This window comes from Motacilla alba, chromosome Z, assembly GCF_015832195.1.
Source record: "Motacilla alba alba isolate MOTALB_02 chromosome Z, Motacilla_alba_V1.0_pri, whole genome shotgun sequence".
In the NCBI taxonomy this organism is placed as follows: Eukaryota; Metazoa; Chordata; class Aves; order Passeriformes; family Motacillidae; genus Motacilla; species Motacilla alba.
The window spans coordinates 43,191,365-43,206,425 of NC_052046.1; the positions used below are offsets into that span (position 1 = coordinate 43,191,365).

General features: G+C 42.0%; 1 protein-coding gene across 7 annotated transcripts in view; it reads right to left on the reverse strand.

Annotated features, from left to right (window-relative positions):
* Window positions 1-484: 484 nt before the first annotated feature.
* PIGG (phosphatidylinositol glycan anchor biosynthesis class G) overlaps window positions 485-15,061 on the reverse strand; it is an 82,464-nt gene continuing 67,887 nt past the window's right edge. For 6 of the 7 annotated variants that reach the window (XM_038124001.1, XM_038124003.1, XM_038124005.1 and 3 more), the window contains one exon: window positions 485-2,104. In XM_038124001.1, the coding sequence (XP_037979929.1) occupies window positions 1,879-2,104 (226 nt within the window). In that variant the 3' untranslated portion in view covers window positions 485-1,878. Of the gene's footprint in view, window positions 2,105-9,204; window positions 9,243-15,061 lie in introns of all 7 variants that reach the window. The other variant, XM_038124002.1, reaches the window with a different exon arrangement.

The following is a 15,061-nucleotide window of genomic DNA, read 5'->3' on the forward strand; positions in this document are numbered from 1 at the left end:
GGAGAAGGGGGACACTGATCATTTGACTAAGTAATCATAAAAAATGCAATCTTAATACACCCACAATAGTTTAGATTCCACTATTTGATAAAAGAGATATACTAGAAGAAAAACAAACAAACAAACAAAAACAACAAAAAAACCACAAAAACAAAACAAACAAAAAAACCCAAAAAAAACCCAGAAAGAAGGAACAAAAGATCTTGCAAATGTCGTACCACGTTGTTTAGGATTCTGTACACCAGAAGCTCTGCTCTATGCCTTCCATCCCTTTATTAGCACCCTTTCTTTCTGACTCAAATGTCTTATAAACATACTCTGTATGAATTTTAGGGAAGACTGCTTACCAATTAACGACGTAAGTAAACAGAGAATATGCTGATAATGCCAATATGGCTGCTAGCCAGCAGGTAACCAAAAAATATTGAGAACTGTGAAAATGGTAGATACATTCACAAATACAAACTGGTTTAAATAACCATAATTGCCAGTAAAAAGTGATTTATTAGAAGTATTTAATTGTCAATCTTCCAGCAGGTCACAGTAAAGGACATTAAGATCCAGTATTCTCTCCTTCAGGTAAAGAGCAATATGCTGCCAATGTATTGAAAATTTTAGTTGATTATGAGTAATCAAGAAGGCCTATTATCAATGTATAAAAACTAAAGGCCTACATTTTGAGATCTGCATTATCTGTAACATGAGACAAAAAGTGCATCAATGATTTTAACTGTGCTATCAGCTATATCAGTCTTGAAAGCTTTATTTTTCCACATTTGCAACAAAAGTTAAAAGGTCTCTGTATGCTTCTCTTCTGATATACTTCAAATTTATTTAGACTAACTCGTATTAGATGGTAAGATGGACAAAACATGGACAAAACAAAGAGGCAAAAAGAATAGGCCCCCCATGAATACTGATAGTCAGTATGGTCATTAACATGTATCTTCTTGACAGAAGCAAGGAAAACAACATTGTTAGAAATTAATTACAGCACATTCAAGTGAGACGGCCAGACAGGTCACTAGGGCTGTGGTGATGCAAACTGCAAACACACCTTTTACACATTTTATTCTGCTGGTAAGTTAATCCATTAAACTGTTTTCCTTTTCACTGCTCACAACTCTCTACCCGTGTGTGGAATAGCTGCACCAACCCGATTTATCATTTATACATTGATAAGAAGAAACAACATTTTAGCAGTGAATGGACTCCATAAAAGATTCATTACTTTGTTGGACAATAAGTGTTTCTTATTCAGTGTCTGAAGTGCAGATTGAAATCCATTACAAACAATGATGGCACTCATCTTACAAAGAAAAATGCTGCTTTTAAACAGAAATGCTTGCTGCTTATGCAAAACAAACAAAATCTCTAACCTGGGATGTTTGTACAATAAAAATTTCAATGCATCCACTAGAAAGAAAACGAACACAAAAATCCCCTGAAGCTAATGGATTCAGGATCTTGTGAACAGCACCTAGAAATCCTGCACATTTTTAGGATTCTGTAGTCTAAGAAAATAAAAAAAATATATGCACACAGGATTTTTTCTGTGCCTACGAGGCACTGGTATGTATTTATATCAAGATGTACATTTTTAAATTCAAAACATGTAATATCACCACTCTGTTATTTGGGAAGTACTATAATGACAGCTGTAGAACAAAAGGTATCCTTGAAAAAACAGTTTATTTCAATTCAACATTTTTAAAGCAAGCTCAGTTCTAACACAAGACTGATCTTGACTAAAATAAACAACTTGTTTAACAATTTACTCTTCAAAATCTCCACAACAATTTAAAGTGTATTTTCCTTCTTCCAGTCCAGTGGCACAGTGGACATTGCAATGCAGAACCACATACCACACACCTATTTTCAGTCTTGCACTTTGTAAGAGTGGTTCTGATCCATTGCTGTGAAGAACAGGCAGACAGCAGCTGTGATGAAGACATGCACTCCCTCGTACAGGAGCTTTGGCGAGAAGACGCTCCAGATGAACAGGTGGTAGCGCAGACCTGTCACCAAAACAACGTAGATGGCAACTGGAATTGAACGCATGAGAGCGTAGCAGAAACAGCCATGACCCACTGCTGCAGAATTCCTGGGAACAAAAACAGAGGAGGTCATTCTCAGGCAAACTCAGAGAAGACACTGGAGTTCCTCCGCTCTTTAGCATTATTTCACAACACAAGGAGTATTCAGAGATCTCCACTTTGTGTTAGAAAACTGATTGTTAATGCAATGATGAACCAATAAAATTTGTTCTTGTCACCTCTATATATCCTATAATGTGTATGTCAGGTGTGAGCATAGATTACAATAAAGGTGCCCGGTAGTTCACATTACACTTAGATTGTTCTGTACTTTGATGTATTTTATTCTAATTGTCAATGTTTCCATTAAGTAGTTTCAAGATCACTTTGTCTCCTGTTAGCCTTACAGTGCCGTTCAACCGAACCCAAATGGTAGGAGGAAGAGAACAACAGTACTCCTCACAAAGCTTCCTAACCTGTTCAACAGACAGTCAGATGGAGCATGCAGCCCCCTTGTAAAGGGCATAAAACTTGTCAGAGTGCACCGCTGCCCATGGCCAGCAACACTGTACAAAACAACACAAAATTTATGCCATTGGAAAACTTTGCAAAGCTAACTAAGATAACATTCTCCAAAGAATACCATATTCTTAGGCTCACAAGAGCGATACACTGCATTCCTGTCACAGCTGCTTAGCTCAGCTGGGTCCACTGCATCCCAAGAAATGTCTGCCCCATGTAACCTACATGGACCATATTGGCCACATCAATGTATTATGGTGGGTGACAAGAGTCAGATGAAAATGGAAGTGAAAAGGTTTTCTGCACTCTGATTGTTCTCCCTCTCCTGAGGCACTGACTCAAAGCAATGCTGGGTTGGCCCCTATGCAATTTCCCCAAAATACATCTGCAGAGATTAATTCACACTAAATTCAGATGTTTACCCCTTCAGACAAAAGGAAGGAAAAAACTATTTCACTGGAATAATAAGCGAACATTTTCCTCTCCCCATCAAAATATTTTACATAAGCAGTTCCCAAAAGAACATATTGGCAAAAAGTAGAAATGTTTTACAGCAAAATCCTGATCTGAGAATCTGTTCTGCTCCTCCCAGTTTTTAATTCTAATCTTGTTCCAAGTAATAAAAATTTAACATGACTAGCACTTCTGCAAGATGTTAATTAGTCACTTATGACTAAGTAAGCTACAGAATGCAGTATTTTACATAAAACATTAAACTTCTTATTTGTTGAATACGGATAACTTGGATACAGCCCTGTTTTCTAGTGAAGTCAAGATCTAAATTCCCAAGGCTTTCAGTAGAAGGAAGAACAGGTAATGAAAGCAGAGTTTTAAAATCAAGAACAGCAGGCATGAATGACTGAAAAACATATATTAAGTTCACAGAAAACTATTTCCCTTGCTGCTTAGCCAAGGAAACTGAGAGTTGGGAGTGAATTAGACTGCTCCCTGCTTCTGCATAATTATCTTAGTCTTCAGTGAGCTTGTGTAAATAACCGACTTTATGTTTAATAACTGATTTTATTGACGAGGATTAAACAAAGTGCAGTTCACTCAGTCTTAGCTGTTCTGATGCTGATACGAGTTAAAACAGTATTTGTAGTAAAAATAGTATTTGTAATAGTCAGATGACCACCAAATAAAGACAGGAAATGGCTTTTCAATCAGACAAACAGGCATTTTTAAAAACATTTTCTAGAGTTAAAAAATACACTTGATAGACCATATAGATGAATCCCTAGATCAATGATACAATTCTTTCTACATTGTGATATCATAAAAATAGCTAACTGTTTTCTACTTACAGGATACCTCTACTTAAAAAAGCTCTCGGCACTCACTTCACCTCTCAAGATAACAGACACATACCTTTAGAGGGAAATCTTGGAGAGTTTCATTATATAATGCAGTGGTGCAATTTGCAGATGGCAGCAAAAGCACACTGTATCCACAAAGTTAAAGTGTTAGTGGGATTCAACAGCAGAATAACTGGGTTTATCTCAGAGCTGGTGAAAGCATTCACACATGCATTGTTGTGGACAGACCACTGGCGTGACTGAGCAGAATCAGTTAGATCTACTTGGCCTGATCCTAAGGCAACAACTCAGCCCTTCAAGCACATCGTCATTCTTTCCTCTTACTTCCGCCAGGGACAAAATTTGCACAGCGAATAGTAATGCCCTTTGTGTGCACCTTCTTCTCATTCTACAGACACAGTGCACACAGCATGTCCAGGCCACAAGGAAGGCAGCATCGAGGGATCAGACAGCTGCTGATAACATGACCATGACAATCCAGCTAGCTCCGCCGGTTTCTAAGTTACTCCATACAAATTCACCAGAAGAACAGAGAAAGCTGTCTGTGGGATGCCACTCATGTATCCTCATGTTTATGATCTGGAACAGCCAGTAAGAATAACCTTGCAAATTCTCAGGACACATCTAAAGTATCAATCTGTAACTAATCCACACTGAATCATCTCTCCAGCAATTAATACCTTTCATTATTTAAAGGAGAAGAGCAGAGACAGATATAAACTACCTCCATGTTCTGACAAAAACAGCCCACTATTGAGGCCTCTGCACAACGCAGGAGTAACAAAAAGGAATACTCAGCTTCTAATAATCAGCTCATCTAGGAAGTCAGTTAATAAGGACTTGAAAGAGAGATCCATATGTGTTACAGATGACAAAGTATATCCAAACTTCATGTGAAATCCAGGAAAAAATAATGTTTTTGGAGAGTCCTGAAGCAAGGGGCACTACAGATTAGAATGCAAACATTAAGTAAGTCTAGAAAACACTGGCTTTCAGAAAAAAATGTTTCTTAATGGAAAATATTTAATGCATAGTAAAATATGCCCAAGAAACTGTTATATTAATAGGTTTACCACTTCTTTTGATATCCTAAACCCTAATAGTAGATGTTTCATCAACAAATTCTTCACATCTCAATCCATCTCTGAGGTGACTCTGAGTAATACGAGGCTTGCAAAATAAATAAAAAAAAACTACAATGAAAAAAAACCCAAAAAAAACAAACAACCAAACCAAACCCCCCACCCCGCAAAACAAAACAACAAAACGACTATTTTGAAACCACTATGAAAACATGTCTCCTAGTTATAACAGAATACTTGGCAGCTGGTTGCAGCAAGTTTTGTAGCTTAAAAATCAAGAAAAACATCTCTACAGCCAGCCCCACACATGCATCCACATGGAATTTTAAAATAAACTTTACTGTGTTTACAGTGTTCCAACTCTTTTTCCAACACATCATACCAAATAAACAGTATAGAAATATGCAAGCATATAACGGTGGAATACCCTAGTATTGTTGCTCTTCTAGGGTTAGAAGAGGGTTGCTCTGGAGGGTTTCAGTATGAATGTGCTGAGTCCTTTTAATGCAAGTTACCCTCCAGCATTTCTGCCCTTCCACCCCCGCCCCCCCCTTTTCTAGTTGAACATCACTGCCTAAGTTATATCCTACTGGAGATACTGAATTTGCCTATTTGAAGGCAATCTTTACTGTATTAACATCCTCTGTGGTATTAAGTGGTACTTCTCTTTCTAGGCATTCTACAGTTTCAAAGATCTCCCTGTTTAGTGCCCTCTGAAAATTACTTGGCATTTTGTTCATCTGCTCCATATATACTAATGACGGGTTGCACTCAGAAGCAAACTGTGTAGCACTCCAAATTTCTCCAACGTCTTAGAGTATCTGCAGTGTGTAAGAAATTTCTCTGATCTAAGCAAGTATCAATCAGTTCAGCAGCAAGAACAAATTTGCTACATCTCTCCCACATGTCCCATTCTCACTTAGTATAATTCTACAACACTATTTTAGATTGTAGAACACAATCCTCCATTTTCATGGAAAAACACTTTATATTTTTAGCAGTTCCAAGGGAACCAAGAGTCCTCTGGAAATTTACACAATTAATTCTGGTAGAAACTACCAATCAGAACCACATTTCTAATGCTATGAAGTCACGATTTTTGTCACCACATCCTATCAATGGATAGATGTCAAAAATGGTGGTTGCCAGCAAGATAAAAGGGCTGTAAAGTGTATTCTACTGCCATGGAAATGAGGAACTTGGGGATGACTGATTTTTCTCTGCCCTCTGCATTCTTTTTCCCACTAAGAAAGGCAGAGAAGGTACTACTACCTGAGCAAGGCCATGTCAGTGGCAGTAAGTTACAGGGGACTGCAGCACATGTGGATTGTAGTACAGTGTTCAGCAGGTTCTCACAAAGACTTAGCTGTAAAAAGCTACTAGCACTTAAAACTTCAATTCTCTTGATTTCAGCATCAAGAGTATGAAAAATAGAATTGTATCAATGTTTTTTCCAGTTCTCACTGCTGGCAGAATCAGTTGTGCTGTGAGCTTCATGTCAGCAAAATAAGCAAAAAAAACCCAACACAACAAAACAAAACAAAACAAATAACCACACACATACCAAAAAAACAGGAAAAAAAAGGAAAACAAAACCAAAACCAACCAAAAAAAACCAAAAACCAAACCAAAACAAAAAAGACAAAAAAAAAACAATACAAAAACCTCTAAACCAAGCCAGCCTATTCCTGTTGACACTGTCCCAGATTTTATTGCAGCAAGGTATAACCAAACCATCCTAACAAGCAAAACACAAATCCAAAGTATTTAAAAACCCAGCATCAGTGCATCAGTCAATTTTCTGTGACTATTCTTCCAAAATTCGCTGAACACTTCATAAGGTTTCCAGTAGGAAGAAAACCTGAAGCATTTTACACTGGCGTCATACATGCAAGGAATAACAAGGAAATTTATAGCTTGATTTTCTGTTAAGATGCATCTGCAGGCTTTCCTGCCCATCTTTGTAAACAAACAGTTATTCTTCATCACCTTAGCTAAAGGTGTGAAGAAAAATTGCATCTAGCAATTGTTATTGACAGATGGGATCTGAAGAAATTTGACACAGACTGTTAGTGTCCAAGTTATTCAATTAAATTCAAATGTAATATGTTAAAATATATCAGTATAACAAGACATAGTGACAGTGACACAAGGCACTTCTAGAAAGGTAAAGCACAATTTATTTAAGTATGGATAGGAAACTGGTCAGCAAGGCCAGAATGGGTGGTGATCTGTGTTTTTACCCAGTCACAAGTAGGGTCCCACAGTGAATGCTACTGAGCCCCAAACTACTCAACATTTTCATAAATAGTCTAGATGGTAGGACTGAAAGCACCTTCACTAATATGCTGTTGGCACCAAACTGGGTGTTGAGGTGGACACAGAAGGGAGGCTGTCTTACAAAGAGATCTGGTCAGGCTATTAAGACCTATATATATAAATGTTTAACAAAGACAAGTGTAAAGTCCTGCACACGGGTTATGGGCTAGGATGCATGTGACTGGGAAACAGTGCTGCTGAAAGGGACCTGGGGGTACTGGGCAACAGCAAGCTAAACATGAGTCAGTAGAGCACTGCTGCAGCAATAGGCAAATCCTGTCCTGGGCTGCATTCCCAGGGACACTACTAGCAGGGAGAGATGTGACTATCCCAACTCTATTGAGTGCTTGTCAGGCCAATACCTGTAGTACTATGTTCAGTTCTGTTCCCCACCCTTCCAAAAAGACATGAACAGGCTGGAGGGGCTCTAAAGAAGGACTTCAGAGCATGAAAGAGCTGTACAACATAAGATATTAGAAGTTAAGTCTCTTCTTCATGAAGAAGGCTCAGGCAGACTTCATCACAGCATTCCTGTACTTTATTATTTCAAGATAGCAACAAGGGATGGAGGTGCTTTCCTCACCAGGTGGTACATGGAGAAAATACAGAGCAAGTACAAGTAGGGCTGGGAGAGGTTTCATCTCAGTATTAAATACATGTTCTATCCTGAGAACAGTCAATCACAGATACAATCTTGCCAGGGATCTGGTAGAGTCCCCATCACTGCAAATTTTCAAGACGAGACTGGACAGCATACTAGATGATCTCATGGAGGCTCCTCCTCCCAGAAAAGGTTGAACCAGATGATCTTTTAAGGGCATCTCCAACCTGGGGTGTTCTGTGGTTCTGCGAATCAATGCTCACTCTTCTGCACTGAGAACAGACTCAATTCTTTTTTGTATTTTTCCACTACAGTAACTATTTTTAAACTTACAACTTAAATTAAGTAACAGCTCTCTCCTCAAATTACTCCTGCCATCCCAGTAACACACACATTCAAGAAGAATTTGTTAGCTTCAAGAAAAGGTGTGAGAAAAGAAGATAGAAAAATCCTAGATAAATGCAGAATGACAGTATGTCATGTACAGTCCTATCCACAGCTACCAGAACCAAACAGTTATGTTGGCCATGAAACAGAGGAAAACAGAAAACTAATGGTGAAAAAGGAAAAAATAGTAAGAATAGTAGGACTAGGCCAATACCAGCAAAAGTACAGGTTACATCTAGAAATATTGCTACAATAAATAAGAGGTACAGAGGTACAATAAAGAGGTATATAAGCAACGGTCTGCAAGTATGAACCTCTCCAGTGGTGTTCTTCTGAAAAACTCTGCTTCTGCTTGAGTAGCAGCATAAACCACTCAGAGTCCAACATCATCATGCAGCTCTTGCTAATTTAAGAAAGGAAACGAAGTTGGTGCTATGCTCCAAACTGTTTCAGAATAAATAGGAAGGAAAATGCAAAGTACTTTAGAGAAAGGGGCAATGGAATAATTTTTTCAGTGAACTGTGCATTCATGCATTGTATCAGAATATTGCTCCCAACTTTCTTCACAGCTTTTTCTAGCACAATGCACAGCATATTCATCCTCAGAGACTCTTTATTCCTTGTGGTGCAATGAGATGTCTTCTGGGATTACCCAGGGATACTCTTACTAAGCCCAAGTGTCATATACAGTTTTTACCTTGGCAAGTTCATAGGAGTGTTTGACTTAGTAAATCAGATTTGTGCAAATTACTTTTAGGATAAAGATTGCAGAGCCTCACATACTTTCTCTGGAAAACAAAATGCATTACAGCATGATCTTTAGAACCATACCCTAAGACCTCTGCAAAGGATGAGACACTGCTAATATCATTAAGTGCAAAAGGAACCGTGAACAAAAACATAATTAATTACAAGACTAATCTGATGTCTTATGAAGATACCTTGATCAGTAGCTGCAGACCCTCCTCCTCTTTGGACCCTAGCAGAGAAGACAGACAAATCAGCACAGGATTTTTCATGCCCAAGTTTTGGTGGTACTGTAATTGTAATGGCTCGGAGACAGATAATGTAAACAGACAGTACACAACTTTCAGAAGACTACAGATGTTGATTTGCACTGTGAGAAGGGAGGAATTGGCGGAAAGAAGGGGAGGAAGGAAGGGGCGGAAGGAAGGGGCGGAAGGAAGGGGCGGAAGGAAGTGGCGGAAGGAAGGAAGTGGCGGAAGGAAGGAAGTGGCGGAAGGAAGGAAGTGGCGGAAGGAAGGAAGTGGCGGAAGGAAGGAAGTGGCGGAAGGAAGGAAGTGGCGGAAGGAAGGAAGTGGCGGAAGGAAGGAAGTGGCGGAAGGAAGGAAGTGGCGGAAGGAAGGAAGGAAGTGGCGGAAGGAAGTGGTGGAAGGAAGGAAGGAAGTGGCGGAAGGAAGTGGCGGAAGGAAGGAAGTGGCGGAAGGAAGGAAGTGGCGGAAGGAAGGAAGTGGCGGAAGGAAGGAAGGAAGTGGCGGAAGTGGCGGAAGGAAGTGGCGGAAGGAAGGAAGTGGCGGAAGGAAGGAAGTGGCGGAAGGAAGTGGCGGAAGGAAGTGGCGGAAGGAAGTGGCGGAAGGAAGGAAGGAAGTGGCGGAAGGAAGTGGCGGAAGGAAGTGGCGGAAGGAAGGAAGGAAGTGGCGGAAGGAAGTGGCGGAAGGGGCAGAAGGAAGGAAGTGGCAGAAGGAAGGAAGTGGCAGAAGAAAGTGGCAGAAGGAAGGAAGGAAGGAAGTGGCAGAAGGAAGTGGCAGAAGGAAGGAAGGAAGTGGCAGAAGGAAGTGGCAGAAGGAAGTAAGGAAGTGGCAGAAGGAAGGAAGTGGCAGAAGGAAGGAAGGAAGTGGCAGAAGGAAGGAAGTGGCAGAAGGAAGGAAGGAAGTGGCAGAAGGAAGGAAGGAAGTGGCAGAAGGAAGGAAGGAAGTGGCGGAAGGAAGTGGCGGAAGGAAGTGGCGGAAGGAAGGAAGTGGCGGAAGGAAGGAAGGAAGTGGCGGAAGGAAGGAAGTGGCGGAAGGAAGGAAGTGGCGGAAGGAAGTGGCGGAAGGAAGGAAGTGGCGGAAGGAAGTGGCGGAAGGAAGTGGCGGAAGGAAGTGGCGGAAGGAAGGAAGGAAGGAAGTGGCGGAAGGAAGTGGCGGAAGGAAGGAAGTGGCGGAAGGAAGGAAGTGGCGGAAGGAAGTGGCGGAAGTGGCGGAAGTGGCGGAAGTGGCGGAAGTGGCGGAAGTGGCGGAAGTGGCGGAAGTGGCGGAAGTGGCGGAAGTGGCGGAAGTGGCGGAAGGAAGGAAGGAAGGAAGGAAGGAAGGAAGGAAGGCAGGAAGGAAGGAAGGAAGGAAGGAAGGAAGGAAGGAAGGAAGGAAGGAAGGAAGGAAGGAAGGAAGGAAGTGGCGGAAGGAAGGAAGGAAGGAAGGAAGGAAGGAAGGAAGGAAGGAAGGAAGGAAGGAAGGAAGGAAGGAAGGAAGGAAGGAAGGAAGGAAGGAAGGAAGGAAGAATGTGGCGGAAGGAAGGACGTGGCGGAAGGAAGGACGTGGCGGAAGGAAGGAAGGAAGTGGCGGAAGGAAGGAAGTGGCGGAAGGAAGGAAGGAAGGCACAAGAGGGGAACATATGTTGATTGAGAGAGACCCAGAGAGTGTAAAAGTGATAAACATTCACAGTCAAGAAAAGGGACACTTGAGCAAACAAGAGTTAAAGCGTGTATTGGAAAGTGAAAGAGCCTGTCGGAGAGGGAATGAACACGGTAGAGCAAGAAATTGAGGAAGAGAAAGTACATGAGAGAAATATGAGAAGTATGAGAGAAAGATGAAAAACAACAGGGAAAAGGAGGGAAAGCATAGCAGGGACACACACTGAATGTGTCTGTGCGTGTAAGCATATGGGGAAGCCAGAGAGAAAATGACAGATTGTGTGCACATAGGAGACAAAAGGTGCAACAGAAAGAATGAGAAGGTATCAGAGAGGGGAAAGGCAGGGGATAATGGATGAAAAAATGAGAGAGACTTTACACAGAAGATGATTTTATTAGGGATACACATGTGGAATCACAAGCATGTGACAGAGGAGGAAAGTACACGAATGAGATGGAAAGTTTCCAAGTAAGCACAGGAAAGGAGGAAAATGGCTGCATAAGGGAGGGAAAGTGTGCCCAAGAGAGGGAAAGTAAAAGCAAAGAGAGGAAGTGTAAGACTGTGAGATTGAGAAAGTGTACCAGAGAGAAAAAATACATGCAGAAAAAGGGGAATACACTATAGAGAGAAGGAAAGCATGCATGCAAGGAAGTAGAAACTTGAAAGATGAGGAAACCAATGACAGAGTATAAGGCAGAGAGGGTGGGGAAGCATACACAAGGGAGAAAAGTGTACAGGGCAAGCAAGGAAAACTGCAGCAGACCAAAGGAAAAACACATGCAACAAATTAAAGGCATGAGAGAGAATTCTAGGAATTGAAAGCATTAATTGAAAAGAAAGCATAAAAAACAAAGAGGGATGGAATGTATGAAAGAGGGATGGAATGTGTGAAAGTGAGACAGAAAGCATGAGCAAAAGAGAAGAGGGGAAGTGAAAGAGCAAGTGAAAGCACAGGTAAGAAAAAGGCAGTGTGCATGAAATTAGAAAACTACAAGCAAGAGAGACTGGGATACTGTTCAATTGAAACTAAATGTGGTCAAGAGAAAGGATTAAAGACAATGAAGTATAAAAGAGAAACAAAATATGTAAGACAACCCACAAGAAAAGGAAAAAAATATGTAAGGAGTGCCGTTGGGATTGGGAAATCCATATGCAGAAGAGCAGGAGTGAAGACAAGCATGGTAGAAAGGGAAGCCCTGTGAGGCAAGTGTGAGAGAGTAAGCAGGAAAGTGATAAGAGGGAAGTGTGTGAAAAAGAGGGTAAGAAGGTGAAAGACATCTGATGGGGGAGCCAAAGGTACAGTGGGTGGGAGGGAAGGGATGTCCAGAGAGGGATGAAGGGAGTGCAAGGGAGAGGGAAAGACCCCAGGAGAGACAGACTGATGGGGAAAGAACATGTGGGAGTGAGAGAAGCTGTGTATGCCAGTGAGTGCCAAGGTGTGTAAGAGGCAAGAAGAGTAAGAAAGCAAGAGAGGGAGTGTTAGGGTGAATTTTGGAGGGAAAGTGAGAGGGCATCAAGATGAATTAAATTATGTAAGAGAGAAATGCAAAGACAGAGGGAACTAGCAAGCAGACAGTGAGAGGTGTGCTATTGAGTGAGAGACACACGAGAAGCACAACCAAGTGTGACAGCATGTGCTGGGGCTAAAGTGCAAGTGAGTGACATGAAGCATGCAAGGGAGAAAACTACAAGGTGGCAAAGTGAGAGAGCATGATAAGAGGGAAGAGTGTGGGTAAGATGGAGAAAAACAAGAAATCATGTGCAAGAGGGAAGGAAAACAAGAGAAGGGAAAGCAAAACAGGTAACAAAAGATGAAAAGGGGCAGCATGAGAGAGAGGGAGGAAAGAAGCACAGGAAATTGACAGACAATAGGAGTAAGAGAGGAAGTACAAGCAGAGGAGAGAACTGTGTGTCTTGTACAGCAGTGCAAGAAAGAGGGGAAGCAGAAGAGCAAAGGGATTGAGGGCAAGGGTGTGCAAGGGAAAGATGATACACACAAATGAGTGAAGTCATGCAAGTGAGAGATAGAAAGCAAGAGAAGGGGTCAAAGTGCATCCAAGAGAGAGAAAATGCACACTCAAGAGAGAGAACATGAACATTTAGGACAGCAGTAAGGGCATATGACAGAAAGGGAAACATACTGTGAGAGATGTAAAGCTAGAGGAAGTGTGAAGGGCAGCAAGTGGGACAAGGACAGAGAGCAACAGAGAGGGAGGTAGCAAGCTAGGGGAGAAAGCATTAGCCAGAGGCTGGAAGCATAAGCAAGAGGGAAATCCAAGAAGAAAAATGTGAGAAAGGTGGGAAAGCATGAGAGAGGAGGCTAGTGAGAGAGAAAGACTTAAGATAAAAAAGGAAAAGTACAGCACAAGGAAAAGAAAAAGCATGCAAGGGAAGCAAAGCATTAGAGAGCAAGCACAAAGTGCATGTCCAAGACAAAAAACACATGCCAGACAGACAATAAAACTGAATGACAGCATGAGGGAAGATGTGTGTGACAGAGGAAATATGGGTAAGGTGAAGATGGGCCAGGGGTGTGAAAAAGTGCAAGGTAAGCAGAACATGACATCCAGGTCTGTAGTGTCCTGGATCTTCCTTTCCACCCTTTTTGTGGATGGGTGTCACACTGGCCAGCCTCCAGTCATCTGCAACCTCCCCAATAAGCCAGGACTGCTGGTAAATGATGGAGAGTGGCTTCACAAGCTCATCTGCCAGCTCCCTCATCATCCTGGGATGGCCCATAGACTTGTAAGCATCTAAGTGGCTCAGCAGGTCTCTGACTGCCTCCTCCTGGATAACAGGGGGACCATTCTGCTCCCTGCCCCCATCTACCACCACAGGAGGACAGCTGTCCTGAGGACAACTTGTCTTTCTGTTGAAAATTGAGACAAAGAAGGTGTTAAGTATCTCTGCCTTTTCCTCATCTTTAGTTACTAAATTCTCTCCCGCATTTAATAGAGAATGGAGGTTATCCTTGCATCTCCTTTTGCCATTAACGTATTTAAAAAGAAAATTTATTGTCCTTCACAGAAGTGGCCAGATTGAGTACTAACTGGGCTTTTGGTTCTCTAATTTTTTTCCTACATGGCCAGCAACTCCCTTAAGCATTTCCTGAGACACCTGACCCTCCTTCCAAAGGTGATACATCCTCTTTCTTTCCCTTAGCTCCTTCAGAAGTTCTTTGCTCACCCAGGCTGGTTGTCTTCCCTGATGGCTCATCTTTTGGCACATAGGGACAGCTTGCTCCTTCGTCTTTAAGATTTCTGATTTGAAGCATCCCTCCCAGACTCCTTTGTTGTTGGGCTGCTTCCCAAGGAACTCTATGAGTCTCTTGAATAAGCCAATGTCTGCCCTCTGGAAGTCCAGTGTGGACCTGACGCCCCTCCTTGTTTCACCAAATAATGAAAACGGTAATTTCATGATCACTGTGCCCCAAGTGGCCTCAAACCACCACATCTACCACCAGCCCTTCTCTGTTTGCAAACAGCAGGTCTAGCATTGTCCCTACCCTGGTAGGCTCGCTCACCAGCTGTGACAAGAAGTTGTCCTCTACACACTCTAAGAACCTCCTAGACTACCTCTTCTCTGCTGTGCTGAGTTCCCAGCAGGTATGTGGCAAATTAAAGGCAACTACAAGAACAGGGGCTGGTGATTGTGAAACATTTTCCAGGTGTTTATAGAATAGTTCATTCACTTCTTCATCCTAGTTGGATAACAGACTCCCACCAGGATGTCAGCCTTGATTCTTAACCATAGGCACTCAACCATTAATCATCATTAATCTCAAGTTCTGTGGTGTCTAGAGCCCCCCTAATACACAGAGCCATCCCCTTCCACCTCTTCTTCCTTTCTTGTCTCTTCTGAAGAGCTTGTAGCCATCCATGGCAGCGCTCCAAGTTATGTGAGTCGTCCCACTACATTTCTGTAACAGCAACAAGTCATAGCTTTCCTGCTGTACCATGGGATCCAGCTCCTCTTGCTTGTCACCCATGCTGCACACATTAGTGTACATGCACTTCAACTGGGCTGCTGATTTCACCCCTGACTTAGGCTTACCACCCATGGGCTTATTTCTGGAGAGCCTAGTTGCATCTCTTTCCCCTTTTCAATGTAGTTTAAAGCCCTCTAAATGAGTACTGCCAATTCATGGGCTAGAATCCTTCTGCCCTTA